At 40.1% G+C, this 25,518-nt stretch overlaps 1 protein-coding gene and 3 long non-coding RNA genes across 6 annotated transcripts in view; 1 reads left to right on the top strand and 3 right to left on the bottom strand.

Moving 5' to 3' along the window:
• LOC136247457 (ankyrin-3-like) overlaps window positions 1–15,771 on the bottom strand; it is a 32,927-nt gene extending 17,156 nt beyond the window's left edge. The window contains exon 1 of the mRNA XM_066039175.1: window positions 15,615–15,771. Coding sequence (XP_065895247.1) covers window positions 15,615–15,752 — 138 coding nt within the window. The 5' untranslated portion in view covers window positions 15,753–15,771. The remainder of the gene's footprint in view (window positions 1–15,614) is intronic.
• On the bottom strand, window positions 9,705–11,182 carry LOC136268773 (uncharacterized). Of its 2 annotated transcripts, XR_010707125.1 has the most exons (4): window positions 10,350–11,182; window positions 9,931–10,301; window positions 9,821–9,875; window positions 9,705–9,732 (listed from the first exon to the last, which is right to left on the bottom strand). It is a non-coding gene; the product is annotated as an uncharacterized lncRNA (long non-coding RNA). The 2 variants fall into 2 exon arrangements; XR_010707124.1 differs by having other exon boundaries at window positions 9,931–11,182.
• Window positions 15,772–18,767: 2,996 nt separating the features above from the next.
• LOC136268697 (uncharacterized) lies at window positions 18,768–20,977 on the bottom strand. Of its 2 annotated transcripts, XR_010707094.1 has the most exons (6): window positions 20,495–20,976; window positions 20,268–20,446; window positions 20,062–20,140; window positions 19,954–20,005; window positions 19,387–19,887; window positions 18,769–19,337 (listed from the first exon to the last, which is right to left on the bottom strand). It is a non-coding gene; the product is annotated as an uncharacterized lncRNA (long non-coding RNA). The 2 variants fall into 2 exon arrangements; XR_010707093.1 differs by having other exon boundaries at window positions 18,768–19,337; window positions 20,268–20,977.
• Window positions 20,978–24,846: 3,869 nt separating this feature from the next.
• On the top strand, window positions 24,847–25,505 carry LOC136251029 (uncharacterized). Its single transcript, XR_010698882.1, has 3 exons — window positions 24,847–25,293; window positions 25,351–25,417; window positions 25,467–25,505. It is a non-coding gene; the product is annotated as an uncharacterized lncRNA (long non-coding RNA).
• Window positions 25,506–25,518: the final 13 nt, after the last annotated feature.

Here is a 25,518-nt window from a genome sequence, read left to right as displayed (position 1 = left end):
AAACTTTGCATGACTGACTTGTCCATACTAAATGTATGGGATATTTTAAAAGCCTCGTACCTCACTTGTTCTTGTCCCTATCAAAGCACTTTTTGACTATTAGTTCAAAAGGCTTCACAGTGCTACTAAATGTTTGGGCAGCTGGCCCATGTAACAAGAAACAAGGGCTCAGGTGACTACAAATAGCCTGCTTTTTACAAAATCAGTCACGATATTATATAGAGTTAATCACAGCACTATATTATACTAGATATTATGACTCATACAATAACAATTGGTTAATGGACATGGCTCTACATAAGCCTGCAGACAGATGTGGATACGTGCATACCTACAGACTGATAACTCAACATGGCTACCATATGCCTACAGGCAGTTATTTACATAAGTGAGCATGGCTCACAAAAGAAGTAGGGCTATGCCATGACATGATACTACACATCCACACCCTTACACTAATTAATTTAGCATGTGATCCAATCCAGGTCAGACCCGGATAATCTGTAAAGCGGGTTCTGGATGATCCAACTCGGTTTTAAAGCTGTTACTATATTTATTGACTTGCACATGGCTAGTTCGCCGTGAGTTGCTCTCACTGATCGATATCAACACTTCGTATACCACCAAGCCATGTGTGTTCAGATAGTTTGATGCAACGCTAAACACTAACCATGTGTAGTCAAATAGTTTGATACACCCGTAGATAGAAGCCCTACTGTAGTCTATTAACACTATCAGCAGTAGAACAGAGGACATCGAGAAAATAATCTACAGGCGCTTACATAAACCATCATAACTTACTGATATTAAGGCGCACGGAGTTGAATCTTTTCTCATTGTATTTCACCATGAATTTGTGAATCCACTAAGGTATACTTTTTGCCAAAGGTATTCTTCTGTGATCTAGAAGGAAGGTGAAAACATTGAAGAAAGATCGTTGTAAATTCTTTCATCACCACAACGTAAACAAACATTTGTAACTAAGAAACCACCTGTGTTTGAAGGATTTTTGAACTGGGGAACACGATAACGCCAAGGATTTATCCACCTGAGTGTCAATTCACCGACCAGCAAGGCGATAAAGACAAAAGCTTGCATAAATTATTTTCTGGAACTTGCACGTTTTTACCCATTGTTTTTAAATGTATTAAAGTACTGTTGTGCATTGATCGACGGTTTTCTAAAATTAAGTCACAATTCATGGTGAACATTGTAGACTAATGCAAATGGATGTTATGACTATGAATGTAATTGCTAGTAGTTTACCACCAAACAGTACGCTAATACCATCTAAATAAGGATCATCCTTAAAATGATGCATACCTTGTCAAAAGACAAATCTGTGAATGAAATGGTCACCCTTGTAAACAAAACTCAATGTTAGTCAACAATCTGGAAATACTTTGGTTTTGTACTAGCCAGTAATGGGAGGCCAGCAAACACAGATGGTCCAGTGTACAAGTCATGTGGAACAGTAGCGCACACGAAAACTGGAAACACGTCTAATTAACTTTATGTTCTCATATTCAACAAAAGCATCCAGGGCCTGGGGTCAAAGTACTGTATAAACCAGCAAAGAAAGAGGGAAAAAGATGAAGCAAACCACCACGGATAACATGAAGCCACTCACAGAACATTTTAAAGCCCGAACCAAGCTACCTGTGAGTAGCAGTTCTCACAAGCACAAAGAACTAACTAAAAGTGTTACACACGTCTTAGCAAAGGATATGGTTCCTCCGTACAGTGTCGCAAAAAAACGGGTTTAAGAAGATGACTGCCAAATTTAATCTTAAATCCAAAACTGCCAAGCTATAAAAAAAAGGTGCAGCCCCCAGAAAGGCCATGGTGAAAACAAGTTTAAGGAAAAATTAGGAATCTTAAGTTCAATTAGAGATCACAGAAAAAAAGTAGGGAAATAAGGGAGGTCGCCTACACCTGCAGATACACTAGCGAACATTTAATCCCTAATTCAGTCTTTACCAAGACCAAGACTAAATTAGGGATTAACCATTTATTACCGAATGGCCAAAAAATGCGTGCTACGGGTGCCCTTTATAAAAGGACCCATAACTCCTTCATCCTAAGGGCTACAAAGTTGAAATAACCACCAATTTGTTGAGTAGGCCCAGACGTTTCTAATAAAGTTTAACACGAAGTAATAAGAATGAGTATGGGAAACTATCAACACTTATTAACACACAAAAACGCATCAAAAACAATTGTATCTGTTTAAATTTCGATAACTTTCGCTCTGAGTATCATGGTGTGTTCTACTAAGAATAAAACTGTTTCTCACGTGATAAGGATTCTAAAAATATACAGTATGATGCAACCTGGGGTTATAACAAGATGGCAGTGCCCATCTTTCGCTACTATGGTGAAGAATAACAACGCGCCTTTCTTCACTTCCAAGCGTGTTAGTTATGTGTTTTCCTGTAATGTTTTTAGATGTTTGGGTAGAAGGGAAAGATGGCTTTCATATGGTATATAATGTTCCGTGTTAATTAATGGGTGGGGTCGTCACGTATCACGCAAAGATCACACAAGCCATAAAAGTTCATTTCATGAGGTTTTTCTGTGGTTTTACGAAATAACTTTAGTAAGAAAGGATTAAATGCTCACTAGTATATCTGCAGGTGTAGGTGACCTCCCTTGTCTCACTACTTTTGTTTTTCTATGATCCCTAATCGAACTTAAGATTCCTAATTTTTCCTTAACTTGTTTGTTTACTTTTTTGTAACCCACACATACCGCATCAAAAGAAAGGATGGTCCCAGAATTAATTTTTTTTCATTTGAATGTGTGCCCCAGCTATCAGGGAGGTCGCCTACACATGCATATATACTAGTGAACATTTAATCCCTAATTCAGTCTTTACCAAGACCAAGACTAAATAATTAGGGATTCACTAGCATATCTGCAGGTGTAAGCGACCTCCCTTGTTTCCCTACTTTTTTTTCTATGATCCCTAATTGAACTTAAAATTCCTAATTTTTCCTTAATAAAAATAAAACTTAGACAAAAAGGGTTCTCAAATGAAAAAAAACACAAAACCCTTAATTGGGAATCAAACCCAGGACCTCCAGTGCATTAGCCCATGGTCTCAGCCATTGTGCTATGTGGCTCCCAGCTACCCAAACGCAACTCCCTTAGTTTCTACCTTATATGTCTCAGAGTGGAGTAACTTCTATATACAGTACATTGAAGACAAAGGTGAAAAAGAAACCAAAGCTGAACCCTACTCTAACACTACTTTTGTCCCCTAAAGTTGAATGCTTGGGGCAACCTACTATATAGACGCGTGCCCTAAAGTTTAATGCTCGGGAGCAACCTACTAGACTCATGCCCTAAAGTCGAATACTCGGGGCAACCTACTAGATGCATGCCCTAAAGTTGAATACTTGGGGCATAGCATACAACTAGTGTGCTTGATAGTGTGGGAAATCTAGTAGACTGCCAGAACAATAGCCCTGACAAAATATTTCCAGTTGCTGGAAAAATAGCATCTTCGTAAAAAGAAACTGAAATTTGAGCCAATCACGTAGCATAAAGTAAGTACGTAACCAGTTAGAATGTGAATTTCAACAAGCATATTTCCCTATACATGAGTGTTAACAGACAGCATATCAACTGTATTTAACGTGACTTAAAGTATTTCTGGCTGCCCACCCGCTATAGTACGTTCGCGTTGAGCTGAATCCTCAAAAACAATTAATAACTTATGATAGCTACATCGCATGGACCTCCTGTATTGCTCGATATGTAGCGCTTCTCAATCCGCTAAAAATATATTAAAAGTGCTTCATTCGAATGTAAGACACTCCAGTTATGACACCGTAAAGTTTTGCCATACATTTTCAATGGGGAAGCCTCTAAAGTGCGGCCCTTTGATGTTCATGTTGACACATGTTTGTGGCGAAGCCAGACATCACACACCCGCCCTCAACACGCATGATTTCACCATCTTTTAAGTAAGAGGTTCACCCGCCCTCAACAAGCATGATTCACCATCGGTTATGTTAGAGGCTGCAATACACTTTTACAAGAAAAATAAAAGTTTTTGTGTGTGTAAAACAGAGTTGCATAAGTAGAAGAGCTGGGACTACTGTCGCACTGTATTTAGAAGATAAGTGGCCTGCTTATATTTAGGGAAAATACTTCAGCCTCAAAAGGGAAAAAACCAAATTATAACAGCTCAAAACCTCTATGCAGCACTGGTGTTCCTGCAAGTGAGCCAAACAACATGTATTTTACTTCACATTCACCACACAGCTGCCTATTGTCTTCTGTTCCAATTTAGTCAATTTGTCATTTTAATCCTTTTCTCATCACTTCGCCACACATATACACAGTTTTTCCAGCCAGCATTTTGTTTTTGAAGTTACATTCCTGTGATGGTGTGCTGTATTGTTAATAAGAAGCGCACGCCCCAGAGTGGGGTAGGGCATTAACTAGAACGCTGAGTGAAGTGAAATGTGCACCGGCCGTAACAAGTTGGGGGGTTGTCCGGGAGCGAGACGGCAGAGGTGAAACAGTCAAAGAAGCAAGCAGAAGAGTAGCAGCAATCATCCGAGCAGTTGTGAACGCGTGTGCGTACTGGAAGGCAGATCATCCGAAGGATTAAGCAAGCCGCCATTTTGTTTTTTAACCTCAGGCTCAAATTCCTTGGTACCGGGTTAAGGGTGCCTGAAAAGGCACGCGTAAGGTTGTGTTACTGTATTTCTAGCTTCGTTTGTTAGTAGGAATTGACTGTCATTGTCGTTTATCGCCGTACTCTGGCCAGCTGCACTGTTTTAGTTTTTCTGCCCTCGTGAAGAGAATCTGACAGTGGTTAATGCTTCATTATCGTTTTTGTTTAATATTCAAACAATGGAGCCTTTCAATATTGAAGCTTTTGTGGAGGAACCGACCCTGAGAGTTGTCAAGTCGTTAAAGAAGGCCGAGTTAGTATCGGTAGCCCAACATTACAAGCTGGAGGTTGGTAGTACAATGAAGAAGAGCCAAATCAAACAGTTAGTTATTGATTATTTAGTGGAAGAGGAGATAGTGTCAGAGGAGGAGGTCGAACCACCAACGGTGTCTGGCACTGATCAAAACAGTTTAGAATTGGGGAGACTTGAACTCCAGGATAAGGAAAGGGAAAGAGAGAGCCAGCTAAAGCTTAAAGAATTGGAAATTCGTTAGAAAGAACTATTTATCCAACTACGAATGAAAGAATTAGAAGCTCCTCCTGCTACCACCCCACGACCTACCAATCCTTCCCAGTTTCATATCAGTAAGCACATAATATTTGTCCCTCCATTCCAGGAAAAGGAGGTAGATAAATATTTCTTACATTATGAGAAGATTGCTACCAGCCTGGAATGGCCACGAGAGACATGGATACTTCTACTCCAGAGTGTTTTAACAGGGAAAGCCCATGAGGTTTATTCCGCAATGTCGGTTGAGCAGAGCTCCCGATATGACTCAGTCAAGAGTGCAATACTCAAGGCTTATGAACTAGTTCCAGAAGCTTACAGACAGCAGTTCCGAAACAGCCGCAAGGAGGACTCACAAACTTTTACAGAGTTTGCTAGGGAAAAGGAGGTGCAATTTGATTGGTGGTGTGCATCCAATCATGACTTCAACAAACTTCGTCAATTTATTTTACTTGAGGAATTCAAATCCTGTGTATCCGCCCACATAAAAACTTATCTTGATGAACGGAATGCAGAAAGGCTTCACCAAGCTGCTGTCTTGGCAGAGGAGTATTGACTGACTCATAAGGGTACCTTTTCAAAAGATGCCCAAAGTGGTGCTGGATCCAGGGGTAATCACAGTGGTGGAGCATCAAGCTCTGCCGTTGGTAAGTCTTCTAATGATACACGTCAGCTTGATGGATTGAGGTCCAGTAAGTACAATGTGCCAGTGTGCTTTTACTGCAAGAAGAAGGGCCACGTTATGGCTGAATGTTGGAAACGAGAGAAGAAGACTGCTCGGCCCAACTCGTTGGCTGTACCTCATCATGTACAACCAAAGTCTGACAGCAGACTTGTGCCATTGTCTCTACATGAGCAATTTAACCTCTTTGTGTCCAGGGGCTCTGTTTCACTGCCAAAGGAAGGAGTACAAGTGCCAATTACAATCTTAAGAGACACAGGGGCAACTCAGAGTCTCATTGTGGAAGGTACCTTGCCCTTATCCAAGGAAACAGCAACTGGAGCTGCCATGTTCATTCAAGGGGTGGGACTTGCTCCTGTTAGCGTGCCGCTCCACACTGTGTTTCTTTGTTGTGATTTGGTTACTGGACCAGTTGTAGTGGGGACAAGGCCTAGTCTTCCAGTCCAGGGGATCTCCCTACTTTTAGGAAATGATTTAGCAGGCAGTAGAGTGACACCTGATTTGTCAGTGACCAGCGACCCTGAGTTGACTACAGATGTGGACAGGTCAACACCCACTATTCCAGGGCTTTTCCCGGCATGTGCAGTTACTAGGGCTGCAGCAAGATGAGCAGCTCTGCAACCCAGTGACACAGCACAATCTGATGTTTCAGGCCGTGTGATGTCGAGTGATACTGGTGATGGTGAGAACACTGTGTGTGCTAATGATGACCTTGTAAGTGCTGAAACTACTATGTGTAGTAGGGAGCGGCTGATTGTAGCCCAGGAGGATGATGTTGAATTGCGTCCGTTAATAAATGATGCTGTTGGTGAGGAAGAAATGTATAAAAATGCCAATTGTTTTTATAGGAAGTCAGGGGTACTAATGCAGAAGTGGAGACCCCCAGACGTACCAGCTAATGAGGAGTGGCAGAGTTTACATCAGATCATCCTCCCTCAGAAGTTTCGAGGGGAGGTTCTGTCTCTGGCCCATGCATCTCCCATGGCTGAACACCTAGGTGTCAACAAGACATATCGCAAGATACTTGCTCATTTCTACTGGCCAAAGCTGAAACATGATGTGGCTCAGTTTTGCAGGACCTGTCATGTTTGTCAAGTGGTGGGCAAACCGAATCAACTAATTCCAGTGGTTCCATTGAGGCCAGTCCCTGCGTGTGGTGAGCCATTCAGTGATATCCTTATTGATTGTGTTGGGCCCCTCCCAAAGACAAAGTTGGGGAACAAATTTTTGTTTACAATAATGTGTTAGTCCACACGCTTTCCAGAAGCCATACCCCTCTGCAACATTAAGGCTCCCAAAATTATTGATGCTTTGGTGAGGTTCTTCACCTTTGTTGGCTTGCCGAAGTCAATTCAGTCAGACCAAAGCTCAAACTTTATGTCTGGCATTATGCAGCAAGTAATGTGTCAATTAAGTATTAAGCAATACAGGTCATCTGCCTACCACCCTGAGTCCCAAGGAGCGTTAGAACGCTTTCATCAAACCTTGAAAAATATGATCAGGGCATACTGTACGCAGTATCAGAGTGAGTGGGACCAAGGTATACACTTATTGCTATTTGCAGCCAGGGAAGCGGTACAAGAATCGTTAGGGTTTAGCCCATTTGAGCTTGTTTTTGGTCGCACAGTGCGAAGCCCACTGAAGTTGTTGAAAGAGATGTGGCTTGCTGATGATCCTCCTGATAGTTTGTTAGACCAAGTCTCCAGTCTTCGTTACTGACTGATAAGTGCAACTCACTTGGCACAACAGAATCTGAACCATTCCCAGTGCAAAATGAAGACATGGTACGACAAGAAAGCGAAGAGCAGAAGTTTCAAGGTGAGAGAGAAAGTCTTAGCCTTACTTCCGATTCCCAAGCACCCCTTACAGGCAAGGTACTGTGGCCCTTATGTAGTTACAAGGAACGTTAGCAATTTGGATTATGTCATTGACACACCTGATCGACGTAAGGCTCAGTGACTATGCCATATAAATATGTTAAAGAAATACCATGGCAAGGAGACAGAGAGTGTTGGTGCTGCAGCTTGTGTAGTGCAGGAAGTAAGTAAGACTGAGCAAGAGATGGTGTCTGATGAGTTGGTTGATGGTAGCCTAAGGTTTAGTAATTCAGAGACGATGTGTAACATGGATAATAACTTAAAGCATTTACCCACAGCACAGAGAGAGGAGATGGTGGCACTCATCACAGAATTTTCTGACCTTTTCTCAGATGTCCCAGGGAGAACAAACTGTGTTCACCATCATGTTGACATAGGGAATGCTGCCCCTATCAAGCAGAATCCATACCGAGTTAACCCTCGGAAGTTGAGTTTTCTCAAGAAAGAGTTGGACTACATGCTGAAGAATGACATCATCGAGCCAAGTCAGAGTAACTGGAGTTCGCCATGCCTGCTAGTGCCAAAGAGTGATAGGACATACTGCTTCTGCACTGATTATCGTAAAGTAAATGCTATTACAAAATCTGACTCTTATCCTATTCCGAGAGTGGAGGACTGCATCGACAGGATTGGCTCTGCCCATTAAGTGAGTAAGATTGATCTGAAAGGATACAGGCAGGTGCCACTGACTCCTATGGCCAAAGAGATATCTGCTTTTGTAACACTGGAGGGATTCTACCAGTATAAAGTGATGCCCTTTGGCATGAAAAATGCCCCCGCAACATTTCAGCGGATGATCAACCAGATAGTAGAGAATTTTGAGGGGTGTGAGGCATATATTGACGATGTCATAGTATTTGGCAGTACATGGGAGCAGCACCTCCAACGAGTGAGAGAGCTTTTTTGTCGAGTGAAGCTAGCCAATCTAACAGTGAATTTAGTGAAGAGCAAATTTGGACATGCTCATGTGACATACCTTGGACACGTTGTTGGAGAAGGTCAAGTGAAACCTGTAAATGCCAAAGTGGAAGCTATTCTAAAATATACTGTCCCGACCAGTAAGGAAGAGCTCATGAGGTTTTTAGGAATGGCTGGCTATTACAGAAAGTTTTGTAGAAATTTTGCCAGTGTTTGTGAGCCTTTGACTAACCTCCTCAGAAAGAATAGTGTTTTCGTGTGGAGTAAGAGTTGCCAGAGTGCCTTTGAGACCATCAAGAGCCTGCTTGTGTCAGCCCCTGTCTTGGCTACACCTGATTTTGACAAACTGTTTGTACTCACTGTTGATGCCAGTGATGTTGGTGCAGGAGCAGTGCTTTTACAAGAGGATTCCAAGGGAATAGATCATCCTATTAGCTATGTTTCACACAAGTTCAATGCAAGTCAAAGAAATTATTCGACAAGTGAGAAGGAGGCTTTGGCTCTCGTCTTTGCATTACAACACTTTGACTTTTATGTTAACCCTGCTCAATTCCCCATACAAGTTTACACAGACCACAACCCATTGGTGTTCGTTAACAAAGTGAGGAACAAAAACCAGCATCTGTGGCGATGGAGCTTAGCTTTGCAATCCTATGACCTGGACATTCATCACATTGCTGGCAGAGACAATGTTTTGGCTGATGCCCTGTTAAGGGAATGAACACCTGAACTTGTGGACTCTAATTAGGTTTGATTTCTGTTTTGTTGTACATATTTATCTGGGTTTTAGGCTATACCTGTAATGTTAACTTTGTTGTTTTTGTAGAGATTATGCTGTATGTGTGACAGCCTTTCTTTATGGGGGGGTGTGTGATGGTGTGCTGTATTGTTAATAAGAAGCGCACGCCCCAGAGTGGGGTAGGGCATTAACTAGAATGCTGAGTGAAGTGAAACGTGCACCGGCCGTAACATTCCCAAAAAACTCTAAAAGTTTCAACAAATGAAATAATACTGTTTGTATGAATTTGGGCTGTAGTGACTTCCAAACACTCCTGCACTGATTAAACAGACAAGGGATGGTATGTTCAACTTCTGCTAGCACAATAAAGCAATGATATTTTTTATTAAAGTGCACATACTTACACTTCATCTGTATTTTCATGTACTTCACAGAGTTTAATCCCAGCTACCTGATGACTCCTGGGGAACAAAATCAAGTTGTAACACCAATGCTGCAAATATCAAACAATCTAACATCAGATGAAGTAAGCCCAGAAGAAGACTTGGACCCATTGCTGCCAGTGGAAGATTCATTAATACCACCATTGCCATCTTCACTATCACTGCTGATTTGGATGAGGAATTGCTCTAGAAGCTTTTCATTACCTAAGTCTCATCCAAATACACAACCGGTCTTCCTTCAGTTCTGTTGCACCTCATTCGTCTTTAATATTTATGATGCTGATGGACTATGCAGGGCTGCTCATAGCATCCCTGCATATACATGTAGTGACATTAAAGTACAAACAGTTTCAATGTTAACCTCTTGTCATTGTACTTATCACTCAACACTCTTTAAAGCTATGTTCTACCCCCTGAGAAAACACTATCATTCTTAAGTTTGGCCTAAGACAGAGTACGTGACAAAGTTCCAGGATTCAAAATTTAACTTACCAAAATCTTTGAGAGCGATAGATTTCCTTCCTTCCGCAAAATGAATGGATCTTGTCTGATGGCATCTTGGTCAAAACTGTCTGCATCAACATGGACTCGTGAACATTTGTACCTGATGATTACAATTGAGCAGGCTTGCGCCAAGTGTTTTTGTACCTTTTTCTTGGCATAGATAAACTGCCTTTCTAGCGGTGCTCCATTCTAACTCTTACAATGGATGTCCTTGAAATCCCTGCGTGGCGTAATGTATGCCAAAACCCAGCAAAGAAGGCATTACGTACAATACCGGTGGCCTTCGAGATTCTCTCTGTGATGTTGATAGAAATTACATTTCTTCACTTCTTGCTTAAAGTACTCCCATAGTTTCATAAGTAGATACTTTGTTTGGCTGTTTAACTTCTTTCCAAGAGGATTTCGCTCCGCACTCGCTGACGGTGCACTGGACGCCATATTCTCAACAATTAAGTGCGTGCCCGTAACATGGGCTTACGAATAAATACGTCACGAACATTGTTTAAATACTTTGATCTTGTATGGCTTCTTAATCAACAACCCAGGATTCAGCTCAATGCGAACGTACTATAATAGAGAGTGGTTATCCTAGTTTACCATGCACAAGTAACTACAAATGAAGCTTTCGCTTCCCATCTCACTTAGCTGCTACTACTGTACACTTTCTTTTTATCGTTCAGCGGTGTATGTGGTAATGTACACCTAATTAATGAGGCTATAGAGGACTTGTACGCGTGAAACAACGGTTGCTAGGCAGACATGTTTCGGGACAACTTTCTATGGCACATATTGGGTCAGAACGGAGGTAACGAGATTTATTCACTAAGGCCATACCTATTGGATCTTATGTTGCGCGGGCCCGACCGACTGTCTTTTTTCATAACCTAAAATGATAATGATAATCATGTGATTTTTGATCACGTGTTCTAATATGGCTTCTAACTCGTGCGCGTGGTTAAGCGTGATTGTAAAAGAAGGGCTGAAGCTTGTACAGCGTTCAAAAATAATCAGTTGTAATTGGGAAAACTCTTTTGGTGATTTACTTTTGAAGTCGTACAGCACAGAAAGAAGAGTTGTAAAAGTGGAGATCTCCCAGACTGATCAATTTTTGTCTACCCACGAGGTTTGCTTATATAGCTATATAGCTAGGGCTATATTACTATTATTATTGAATTATGTATGTATGTGAATGTTATACAGTAGAATACAGTTATTAAAAGGTATTTAATATTTATAAAGCATATAGCTACTCACTGTGTTATGCCATGCGAACTTCATTTCCTGTGCCTTTCATAAAAGGTCAACATTGATGCCCCAGTGTTTCTCTGTAATCAGTTTCATTGCAAGTTTGTATGCTTTACATTGGAAGATAATAGAAGTGTGAGCACTTCTTTGTCCTGTGCACACAGTGGAGACAAACCTAACGCCTTCCAGGTTATGATGTCTGCAGCTCACAAGACAGTGTTACCCCGACCATATGATGAACAGCCATTGAGAGGTGATCATGCCATTTACAATAAATTACTTGAACTGTTGAACAGCAGAAACTTAGGATGGAGTCCAGATATTGTCGAAACCACAGGTATAAAGTTTTTGAAGGCCCTTACAGATTGCTTGTGGATGCTGGATCCACATCATGATCAATTTTCCTCACGAGCTTGCATAATCCCAGACGTTTTTTCTGGGTTTACAGGATTCAATAATTGGGCAAAGAAAAGACATAAAAAGCCACAGCTTTTGCAAGAAGTGTTTGAAAAGCACATTTCCTCACTCTCTGATTATTTAATGCATCCATGGCTTTCAACATCGAAATGGCAGAGTTTTCGGTCCTCCGTTGAAAAGCTTGTTGAATCCCTACACAAATATAAAACTTACCTTAAAAGCCACAGTGAGAATGTGAAGGAAACACATGAGAGGGTTACTCCCAAACCAGTGGAGGAGTCCTTTAGTGTTACGCCGATATCAGCTTCGCCTAATCCAACCAGAAAAGAGTATGTTAAGATTGAAGAAACTTTGAATGCTAAAGAAAAATATGACCCAGTCTTTTTAAATGATTTTGCCCCAGATGACAGATATACACGTCGTCATTGGATTGATGCACTATCATTGCGGTTTCCGGTGATGCTGTACAAATTTGCTCATGGATCACAGATAGGTACACTCTCTTTTGTTTGGAAAATTCAACAGGATGCTTATGATGCCAATAAAACAAGCCACCTTGTTGCCAGACTTACCCGCGACCAACCTAAGTATTCTTCCAGGGCCATCAGGAAAGATTTTCTGGATAAATATAATCGTTTGTCTAAAACACCAAAGTATGTGTTGCATAATATTTATAAATCCTTGGTAGGAGATGCTTCTTCCAGCAATTGTGTGGTTGAGAAGGAGATAGATGAGCGTGTTTCTAAAGCACTGATTGATCTTGATGATCCAAATATTGTCTTAGATTTACGAGAAATGAATGGAAATCCTAAATCCAATGCATTTGAAGCCTTCTGGAATGAGATGAGTGAATATTTGGAAGAAACCACAACAGCTGTTGATGAAAAATGACAAGGTGATGTTATGCACATGCCTCTTGCCATATCCATCCGCCATCTACGGGATATTATAACTGAGCATCTACAGAAGAAACATACAGATAATATGCCAGCAGTTCCTTCAATTGAATGGATAAGATTGCAATTCTGGCCATCTAATCCCTACAGTAGTGCAGCACTACGTTACACTGGGCAGTTTAAGGTAAAGCACGGCATACAGGTACGGCAGTTAAGAAAAGATCATCCTGATGCCAGATATGTGGGGAATATTTTAAAGTATGTGAAAGGCTTCTCAGTTCAACACAAATCCCTTGTTCGAATGATATCTGTGGATGATAAGGCTATCATACCTGTAGGAGAGCCAAGTTGCCCTGTGTCAACAGGTGTTAGGGGGCATAACAGGTCACTGATTCCTGTAGATGGACCACAGAATTGTGCCCTTGACCATGACTTTCATGTGCATGGTATTGTCCCATCAGTGTCCTTTATAGTTGACATACCCATATCTGCAAAAGATTCTTTCTTTCAGGGAAAGGCATGTGTCACTCTCAAGGACAAAGTTTCCCAACCCTCTAGTGCACTAAGGCACACATCTGAACTAAGGCATGTTTTAGAAAAGGAGGATTATAAGCCTATTTTAGTCACTGTTAGTGATGGTGGTCCTGATCATATAATCACTTTTCCATCTGTGAAGCTAAGTCTTATTGCCTTGTTTCGTGCACTTGATTTGGATATGCTAATCTCTGTACGTACTTGTCCCTATCAGAGCTGGACAAATCTTGCAGAAAGAGTAATGTCTATTCTTAATTTGGCTTTGCAGCATGTGGCATTAGCTAGAAGGTCTATGGAACCAGACCTAGAGGAAATAATAAAAGGTAAGAACACTCTTGGTGAAGTGAGCAAGATGTTAGTTGAGAATCCTGGCTTAGAAGATGCACTAAGAGATTGGATGCAAGGTCCAATTACGACTCTAGCTGACCGGTTCAAGGCAATGAAAATTAAGGAGCAGGGTGTTGGTGTTGCTTTTGCAGCAAGTGAAGATGAAATCAAACATGCATTAAATTTTATACAGTTTTTAGAACCATCCATAGATAGTGAAAAGAAAATGACCTCCAAAATAATGAAAGAGTCTGTGCCTCTTCAGGATTTCATTACAGGGCACTGCAACATGTCTAACTATGTTTTTCAAATTAAAAAATGTCAAAACAATAGTTGCCTCCACTGTGCCCATCACCCAGTGCACATGACAGCTGAAGAATTTGAAGCACTTAGTTACTTGCCTCTACCTCTGCTTGATTCTCATAAGGATTCGTATCTTCCATTTGACAAAGTTTATGGGCAGCTACCATCAGACAAAGATCAACCTTCAAAGGGATCTTACAGCTTCCAGGAAGCGAAAGAACTTGATGCCAAAAGAAAGTCCCTTTTTACTAACAGCAAACTTCGTAGAACTATTATATGCCGAGAATGCTTCAAGCCTAGGTGTATTTATGCTGCACGAAAGCTGACCAAAGAAGAATGTACACTTCTAGAAGAGATTGATTACTCAAAGCTGTATACCTGTGGTTCTGAATTATTTCCGCCAACTTCATGCCGCTATGACTTGATAGTTACACGTGTAGCTCTGATATGCAGTGATTCCATTGAAGTACAATATTACAGTGCAACGCTTGTATCGTTTCCTCTAATCTGTTACTTTTGTGGCTTACCAGATGGACTGGTCAATGATGATTCCATCAAAGAGTTACGCAAGCAATATGCTGTTGTACGGCCAATCTGTTTTTTTTTGTGTAGATCTAGTGGCAAAAGGCCTGCCACTAGACAACCTTATAATATGAAGAAGCAAAAGAAAAACTAAAACCATACGTATAGTTACATAGGTTCATTTTTGGTAACAAATGCTTTCGTATTTGTATTGATGTACCATGCTTTATGTAGTTTGAATTTTAAAGTTTAGTAGCCATGTACTGTGATACTTTTTATGTTTACATTAAATAATAGTATTGAAAAAACTATCATTATCATTATCAAATCGACCTACCTACCCATATTTTTCAAGGTTTCGCCCGTGCAACATAAGATCCAATAGGTATGGCCTAAGCGCTGGGTGTAATGGCACTGGGAAGCAGGGCTGGTTTCGAAATAGAAGACCTTATCATTAGCTTCGTGAAATAGGTGGCTAATTAAATTTCGATGCATTACTCAACAATTCTAACTTCGTCGCCTTTTTTAACGCGCTGGCTGGTATTTACAACACAACTCAACTCTGATTCGGTTCATTACAGCCTGTACTAAATACTGAGAAAGCGATTTTCAGCCAAAATACTGTCCCGAAACATGGCCGACAGCTACGGTTGCTTAGCAATTACGATGATTAACGTCACGCTGCAAGTCCTCTATGAACGGAGCACTGTCTGCCTGCCAAAAAAACAAAACAAAAAAAAAAGAACTGCCAGTAGTTTCGCGCAGCCAGGCGACTGCTTTGTCTTCTTTTGTATTAGGTCTCTTTTTCTTTCCGACCCAAAGTGGTCCTGGAGACTATACTGCCACATGACTTGGAACTGGCAGGCTTCAAATCAAAACTGAACCGTGTACGCTGAGTCACGACTAAAGATCGAGTGGCCTGGGAGAGGCCAGCAAGAGTTAGTTTTAGCGGTAGTAGCAACTAAGTGCTTGATATCTCATAATCTCAGTTAGCATACAGTGAACTAACTTTGGAAATTTGCTTCAATCCTCGCCTCTTTAGGCTCGGCTTTAGAGCAGACGCAGACTTCGCAGTCTCGGACTGAGAAGATAAACTTAAGTCATTGTTTACTGGATACACAACTACATCATCGGTGGTCTCCGCCATTTATACTACGTACCCGGGATTGGAAACGCCGGTTTTTATCCAAACTATCCGCGTTGGAGCGCACCCTTATGACAGCGAAGCGCCTAGCCAGGCGAGTAGTTGATTCTTTTCATTTTCTTGTGAGTTCATAGCTAGCTAATAGAAATATAAAGGCTACTTAACTCAACATTTCGTATTTCGTAGGTTTACTAAATGAAGGCATTATTTGGAGTTAGCTGACCACCAGGTGAACTCAACAGGGGAACGGGCGGTCAGCGGCGAGGTTACCGGTTCATTGAATTCGAGATTGAATTACTCAGACCATGCTCAGACACAATGGTACTTACGTTATTGTTACAGCACACGTGATATGGCTAGGGAAATTACAAAACAAATTAAATGTTATGCAATTACAAAATTAAAGTGCATTTCTAGATGGAAAGTAGCCCTTAGAGTAAAAATTTTACTAGTGTGAATAGGTAGATGAGTTTGGGAGAATGAAACAATGACATTGATGGTATAGCCTGGTGGATCTTTCCATTGTAATGAAATAGTTGAACCATCCAGTTGGTGTCTAAAGTTGTATCGGAATCTACCAATGATTGAAGTCTTCTGGTTATAGTTGTTTTATCATAATGTAATGTAATTTAAACACGCGGGGTCACTAATACTGCATGCTTGTGATGTAACCTCATGACATGTCAAGACATTTAGGAGATTTGAACAGACCATTTCTCTCCCTACCCGGCGACAAAGAGAAAAAAGTGGTCTGGCCTAACGGTATGGGTACCGCTCTTAAAACAACTGCAGCATGTTCCATTGACGAGTTAACAGTAACTGTAGCTATGGTTGCAAGGCCTATCTTATGTACCATAGCAGTGGCAAGAATAGTGGTGATAAACGTACATGGCATCTCTGCTTAGCACAGTGCAGTATATGATTACTGTGATTTCCATCTCTTTTGACTGTTTCATTGTGAATGCATAACATCAATGTGTTTGATGTACAGTGGAACCTGTCATAAGCCGGTCACCTTCAGGCCAACATTTCTTGACGTTTGCTTTATAAAATTTGGTTAGTGTATAGCTGCCTCACTAAAGGAATTAAAGTTGGCCAATTTCAAGAGGTTACCTTTCTGTACAGGACAGGTTCCACTGTACATTGTACAATGTTAGTGTTGCATTTGCTAATGTAGCTCAGCCTTTATATGTGACCGAATTTTGGAAAACCATCGATATACGCACAACAGTACTTTTGTAATAAAACGCATTTAAAAGCTATGGGGTAAAAAACGCAAGTTCCAGAAAAAAATTATGTAAGTTTTTATTGCCTTGCTGGTGGGCGAATTAAGCCACCATTGGATAAATCCTGGGCATCATTGTGTTCGCCTGTCCATAGGGAGTACAAAAATCTTTGTTTCATCTCCATACACGAAAAGATTCCAAAGTTACAGACGTTTGTTTACGTTGCGGTGACGAAAGAATTTACCGACGATCATTTTTCAGTGAATTTGCCTTCCTTCTCGAACAAAGAAGCATGCCTGGGGAAAAAGACTATACCTTGGTGAATGCACAAATTCATGGCGAACACAATGAGTCAAGATTCAATTCCGTATGTCGTTGTATCAGTAAGTTATGACAGTTTATGTAATCGCCTGTAGTTTCTTTTCTCTATAGCTTCTTTATATATCAAATTATTTGCTCGTCCGGCTGTCTAGTACTGTATTTCCAACACTGCTTAACTTAGGAAGCTGACACTTGGCTAGTCCATTCCTCTGTCCATGTAGAAAACAAAGAACAAATAAAATGCATTTTGAAAATTGTGTGGATATCAATGGTTTTCTAAAATTAGGTCACATATGTAGACTGTTTTTGTAGGTCAACAAAATTCTTCCTGTGCTGTGTCTTTCTACCACTTGTCAAGGGATACAGTGACAGTGTTTGTTGCTGTGAAAGATTCATCTCACATTGAAACTGATAGGATTTTTGTAGTGGACAAGTTGACTATAGAAAAATTATATAATTTCTATGCTGTACCAAGCTCAGGCTGTTCTTAGTAATAAATTAACAACATGACGGTATGGCACAACAGTGCATGTTGCAACATATTGCTAGAGGGATGGTTGTATGTATCCAGTAATGGAGTCAGGTATGACATGTCACTTATCTAGACTCTGTAGTTACTGTGAATACATGTAGCTAAAACAGTCACTGAAGTGAAATTGAGTATGGTGGTAGGATGTAACATATTCTATTACAACATTCATCATGTACACTCAATTGACTTTCTGTTCCAACGCAGAAACACTGTACACTTGTCTCAATCAGTTCTCCATGTGACTATCAAATGTTAAAACTGTGTAGGTATTAGTAGGTCTTCTTTGGATAAATATTTTGACTAGCTGAAGTACTATTCAAGTTTGAGAGCTGTACAGTACCACTCTATACAGAATTGACTATCATTTTAACTTCTGAAATTGTCCGGTTTACAAATGATTGAGACCAGAAGCACTTAAGAGTTTTACCATATTCTTGTAGAGGCTACAGTCCTGGGGTAGGAACAAAACAGCTAAGAAAGGGACATAATTACTTAGCTAGTACCACTTGGATAACTAAATGTTAACCTTGTATACATTTTTTGTGGGTTGGAAATGTTCCCACTACACTGCACACTCCTGATAACTTTTTTGAGTTCATCGGCTAAATGGTTTAGACGTGACAGAACAGCGAATTCGCTAGCACAGCAAGAACAGTGGCAGTTTCCAAAAGGTTTTAACTTTGTACACTTCATCTGTACAAATGCAGTTTACAAAGATTGAGGAACCCCGAGTGTCCTAAGTTGCAAATTCTGTGTACACAACCACAAATGACATTAAAGCTCACCAACTCATGTATTAGCAGTTTCCAAATGTGGAAACTCTGAGCAGTTAGCATGCTTCTTACCACAAACAATTTCCAAATGTGGAAACTCAGTCAGCTAACTTTTCAACCACAAAACCATGCAAATCCTTATGAATGCACAGTATGATGCAATCTTTAAATTACCAATTTTGTATACATCAAGTCACTCTACATAAATTAAATTTAATAGTGTTCACTATCCATGTGATTTTATATTGACAATGTTACAAAATCTATAAAATAGGTGCCATTACAGTGTCACAAAATACATGCAGGTTAAATGCCGCAGTATTATTATCATTATATATCATAGACAACTATTCAATCAGTTTTTCATTAGATATACAGCTCTCTAATTATAATGTGTATCACCTCCTGATGTAGTCATTCTAGATACAATGCTATTGTGTTAACTGTAGTACTTAACAATACAGCATAGTTTGCATTAGAGCTAGGATTAAGTTTACAATAAGTAAACAGTGTGTTAGCATATCAAGGAACATTGCATTCCAAGGAATGTTGTGTTCAATAAAGGCTAATATGTGACCGGATCTGTGAAAAGGAGTTTATAGCCTTTCGTACTGTACTTGGCAATCCACAACATGACTTGTGAATAAGGTACCAGCCTGAAATTTGGTAGCCCTATATCAATGACTTTATCTGACGGAGACGTTATCTGCAGGTGACATTACTCTTGTAGAGAGGACTATGTGCACAAAAAATATAATACTCTAAATATAATAAAGAGCACTTACAGCAGGAAGATGCAAGTTTGCAGACTGCAGTAGCCACTGTGAATGGCAAAATTGCTGGGTCTTCTGTCACAAAAATCCTACAATATCCTCTTTGGCCATTAACACAAGATCCCACACATTTACGCTGGTTTTATCCATGGTTACTTACATGAAATTGTTGCCAAGTAGTTGGCTTCTTTCACTTCACAAGTGACAGGAACTACATCTGTCCACATCATGAGTCTTGCCCCTTATGTTAGCACTGACATAACAGGCAACACTACAAACTATCATGCAAACAGCTGAGATAAACCATATGTATAAATTATTGTCAATAAAAGGCAATCCACAATTCTCTAGCACAACTCAAGCAACCATGCAAGTTTTTGGTAGCAGCAGTGTAGTAGTAGTAATAGTAACAGCAGTATTTTTATCTTTGAACATCGGATCCCACATCAGATGAAATCCACATAATTATTAGTTCAATTTTAGTAGCCGATGCTGGCACATTCATTCACAGATCTAAACATCAGGAACAGAGAGAGAGAGAGTCAGCAAGTATGTACAAACAATATGAATTCTTTTTACCTATGCGGTAGTGTCACTACACATTGCAGTTCCCAACCTCTTGTACAATGACCTATAAGAAAAGCATAAGGAACTACAGACCAAAAGCTATAAAAGTGTATACTGTACCTTTGACTTATGGTTCTGATGGGTATTGTAGTCTTCAATAAACTAGCTCTCTCCAATAGACAGTTAATATCAAACAATTCTATTATAAACATAGCATGCAGAACAATGAGAATACGTACAGATACAGCCACAAGCCACAAAAATCCCACACCACCTATTAACAAAAGATCCCACATATTTACACTGGTTTTATCACGGTTACTTACATGAAACTGTTGACAAGTAGTTAGTTTCTTTCACAAATATATTGACAAGTGGCACAAACTGCATCTGTCCACATCATGAGTTGAATTGTAATCACCTTTATCAATAACTTCCATCTGCCAGCAGTATTGCTGTCATGGAGACATAGCTACAGAGACTCAGATGTAGGAGTAATAGGACTCTGCGTATGCGTAAATGATTATTTATTATATCAATGAAACATACTTACAGGAGCACCCAGATGTAAAGGAGGCTGCGTTAACCCATAATAGCTCTATCTCTCCTGCATAAGTCCCCTTGGGGAGGTTAATCACTACCACATGATGGTGAGGTCTTAAAGATCCTTGATGTAACATGGCTATGACACAACAGGCTACACTGACGCTCATCACCAAATAGCGGCTGCGTAGTTTCACTCTCAATTGAGAGGCAAGCTAGTTTAGCTAGCTACCTACAAAACACTGCTCTCGCGGACTGTATAAGTTTTGTCAGAATAGTAGTTTTTCTGCGACAGCTTCGGCATGACCTGACCTATCTTTGCAAGCGCTAAGTTTTCCATAGTAGCAGCAGCCTCGGTAGCAGCTCTTCTCTTTAAACGTCAGATTTATCATCCCGAGCATCATCCCTAGTTCATTGCGGTTTAACGCGCTATGATGGTGCGCGTTCATTCTAGTTCATGATGCCAGAGATGATGATAATTATCGTTTGAATGGCGAGCTCCCTCAAGTAGATCTCTTAGTGAGCTAGAACAAGCCTGTATTTAAAGTAGATTACTTAACCTTGACGTGGGAGAACTGCAAACTTCCACTGGACCTGACCGGCCGGCAGAGACTGAGTAGTGCGAAGAGGTTAGTGTATGGTGCTGTTTGATAAACCTAAACTATAATTACGGCACTTCATAGCTATACACTCTGCACAACTGATCATGAGTCCGACTCAAGTTAACCGTAATACTAAGCATAGATATACTAGAGCAGCTATGATAAAAGCTATAGCTAGCTACTTTGCATGGTTAGTCAGGTTTGTATCAGGACTATTTGATGATATACAGAGCTATATGGCTATAAGGTCTATTACCATGTCTGACTTAGACATGCAATACAATTCAGTATAGCTCATGCTAACGTACATAGCTAGCTAATCATTTGACTTTTGTACAACGTTCAACATCCAATGTAGCTAATTGCAAAGGTCTATATAGAGGTAGTTTATAACTTGTTGAAACGATTACCTCTACCATAACATTCCATGCATTTACTCCAGCAACCAGCAATTTTACAAACATTTTGTCACTAAATGTGCACCAACCGGCTGTAATATAGTAGCTGATTCTTAATTGTTATGGTACTATCCAAAAAGTAGTACCATGTGTTATAGTACATTGTTCTTTAACAGACAGCAAAGCTTTGAACTATACATAAGATATGGACTCAACATTACTATATAACTCTTCGTCTATATGCTGACTTAAATTAAAGCAAGAGGCAAAGCGATTGACTTTTTTTATTAATTGTAAATATTATAATTATTGTGTGTATCTGTTATCAACATTATTACACTGTATATTATGTACATCATTATGTAAATGTGGCATACATGTTGGAGAATGATAAATAATATTCATTTTGGTGTTCTTCAAATGAAGCATTGTTGGCACCGCTGACCAACTTTCTTCCATATCTAATGTTACAATGACAGTCCCTGAATTGTGCGCATCTCACTGGTGAGAATCACAGCCAAATAATTTGACCAACTTCAGTAACACAAAATAACCTGTTAAAGTAACAAGTATCATGCTAAACTAGCACAAAGGCTGATGCTAAAGTAACATAGGTAGCTTAAATTAACCACCATTTAGTAATATTAGCACTCCCATAGTGACAATAGCATTGCAAGCAAGTTGTTAAATCAACTCAATGAGTGCTAAAATAACTACCCAGTGTTATGACACATCAAACTTTGAAATTTGTAAAGGCTATAAGACGCCTTTTGCAGATGAGATTACATGATATGGTGATAACATATAGTGGAAGGTGAACATACAGTAAAAGGTAGGTTTTGGTGCATGCACAAAATTGCTACTGGGTCAATGGGTCACAAACCTCAATGGCTGTGTTATCCATGTTCTGCCAGAGATATAGACCCATACAGTACATTGTGTGGTTTGACCAATACCACTGAAATTGAGCCAAAACATATACAATGTTTTACATTAGGCACATCCGCAATGGTATTGCTCAACCCATTCTATTAGTGAGTAAGAAGGGACAGACAGACAGACAGACAGACACATGCATGCACGCAAGCACTCACACAGGACACAGACACACACATGCACACAGATACACCTGTAAGGAACACTGTGCACACATTTCATAGCCACACATGTACATTATACTTAAACTTTCAAAGTAAGTCTTCAAGCAGATGATGAATAATGCATGCACATGAACTCATTAACAGCTATACTGAGAATGTGTGGCTATACACAATAATGCATTAGCAGGTTTTACAGTAAGTGTGGTTGGATTGAGATTCCAGTGCTGCCAGAATATTGCCTTTATGTAATGGTTTCCAAAACAATCTACTGAACACATAAAAATTTGAGGGATGTAAGTTTTGTATATTTTGCAGTTATTCGGAAATTTTCACTATGGATTATCAGGACTGGCTCTGTAACCTGTGTAACAAGTGAGTGGCACTCAAAATAAAACTAAATCCTAAAATTTGTTAATCCACTAAGTTACATGCCTTAAAATTCTTGTACGTACATAACAGTATCTTAAGCTGGAATGAACAATTACAGACAGAAACACGACCAAACACATACACTTATTCACTAACATACCACTCAATCATGTGCCAGCTTGGAGATTACATGTACAGCTGTGTGAAAATCAATTATACAATCAATTAATTGCAATAATAATTTGAATCAATCACAGAAGTAAACACACAATCAATACATAAACTATATTGTATGCATAATGATGACACTTATAGAAGGTACACACTTAGCCAGGGGATATTGGATAACCCAATTAAACACTTCAAATATGAGCTGAAGAGTGGATGTGCCATAGACAATGACAACTGCAGAATCCTATAACACAGTTAAAAATGAACAGTGGATTTTTCTCTAGATAATTAGCATTTCAGTCAACCAGATGATTAAAGGTGACTGGAAAGGTGCCGAGCCCAGTAACATGACTGCAGTCTTAGGCACATGGTAAATAAAGGCCTCAAGATCCAAAACTTTCTCTACATTTAGCCTAGCATTGTTGCTGTGCAGAATACAGTGTAACTGTGGCCTACACAAGTGAAACAGGTAGTGTGTATGATATGTGTATGCATGTATACATGTATATACAAGTGTAGTTAGTATGTATTTGTAGTGTATCTGTGCATATGTGCTCAAGTGTGTGTGTGTGTAGAGTAGAGACTATAATGAACATGTATGCATTGAACTGAACCCCTAAATACATTTAATAACTCATGGGAGTAATTACGCACGGTCCTGACATTTTGCTTATTTATAGCACTGTTTGACCCATATTTGTACATATATTTGTTCAAATGCCTGACACGTTTACGATCAACCTAAATTTTACTGTGCATTTTTTCTGCAAGCCATAAAACTGCCTTGTCCTTTCCTCTTCTGAACTTGTAAACTACACACCTAGTCTCCTTTACCTACAAATACTCTGACACCCTGAATTTAATCTTCTGGCAAACCACAGCTGGTTGCTGGTGATATTTCCCTGGCAGCTAGCAAGATCAGTTGACTGACTGTATGTATTTTCATTTAATTATATTGCTTTCTTTAACTTTCTCACAGTCCCTATTATAGTGAGCAACGTGCACACATACAGTACAAAGCAAAACACCATACACAATGACTACAAACACGTCACGTGATGCACTTTACTCTGTATGTTGACAATATACTTCCCTGTGGTAGTTGCCTCAGTCATTACCCATCTAATCTCATCACTACTGATGCTCCATCGTGCGTGCGTGCTAGTCTCGCGTGCCAGACGGTTTGTGTGGGGGCGGTAAATAAACCGTCTGGTCACTGTTGCACACATTCCGGGACCACTGCCGGAATGTTGGCAGAACCAATCAGATCGCTTCGCGCACTCTGTGACGAAACAACCACTAATAATTCAAATTCTTAGTGTAATAAAGAACTAAATCTCGGCTACAGATCACTTTTTCGAAAGTTTAACAACGCCATGGGCTTAGGATCTTTGTTTCCCTAGTACAGGGCTCTTAAAAGCGTTCGTATAAGAACGATCGTGGTTCGCTACGGATTTGTGAAACGACAGAATTGTCGAGGAAGACGTTCAGCAATGTTTCGAATACGTCACCAGGACATTACCAGTACAATTATTGTCTTAGTCTGCTCAAAGAGGTGATTAGAACGATTATTGCATCATCCTTGGCGCAAAACAATGTCGTGATGTAATCTAATTGCATTCCAGTGAGTTCACGGAAAGTGTGCAACAGTGACCAGACTGTTTATTTGCCGCCCCCACACAAACCGTCTGGCACGCGAGACTACGTGCGTGCGTGCGTGCCTCGGATGCCTCACCTAACGATTCTCACGTGAAGAAAGTAGTGTCCGTGCACGTGATCAAGACTGGCGGTAATCAGCTCGTCTTCATTTCTCTGTGTAATGGCAGTACGTATAGCGGCTGTTTGGAAACAGAAGATTGATGGCGCAATCAAAGGCGCAACGTTAGCGCCTTAAAGTAAACCAATCTTACAGGCCGCTGCTTGCGTCTAAAACAACCGGTCGAAGGAAGAAACTGAGACGGAGAGACTAAATTCTTATATCCGCCACGGAAAATGCTGATTCCAATGGTCTTTTTTGCTATGTACATAGCCTATGAGTTAGTTTAATGGTTTGATGAACATTTAATCTCTATCGTGTTTGTTGGAGTGCCAGTTTCGAGGCAACCGGTTTCGCATGACTGAGCTGAAATGAAATAGCAGTCATTGAATGACACCCAGCTGGTGTATCAAGTGAGCACTTTAAATTTCTTGGTAAGGTCAACATTTGTACATATATCATAACCACAGGTGGTGAAGAGTATGCACATTCCACAGAGTTGATTTGAAAGATCATAAAAGAATGGACCAATAGCTAGTAAGTACGAATTCTGCATAACCTTTCATCATTTTTTTGCTCATTGTAGGTGTAACATTTAAACTGATTTGTGTTGAGATATTAGTCTGGCGCCGCCCGCC

Source organism: Dysidea avara, chromosome 1 (genome assembly GCF_963678975.1).
Source record: "Dysidea avara chromosome 1, odDysAvar1.4, whole genome shotgun sequence".
Classification (NCBI taxonomy): Eukaryota; Metazoa; Porifera; class Demospongiae; order Dictyoceratida; family Dysideidae; genus Dysidea; species Dysidea avara.
The sequence above is the reverse complement of the archived record's forward strand: the minus strand, read 5'-3'. Positions and strand labels throughout refer to the sequence as shown.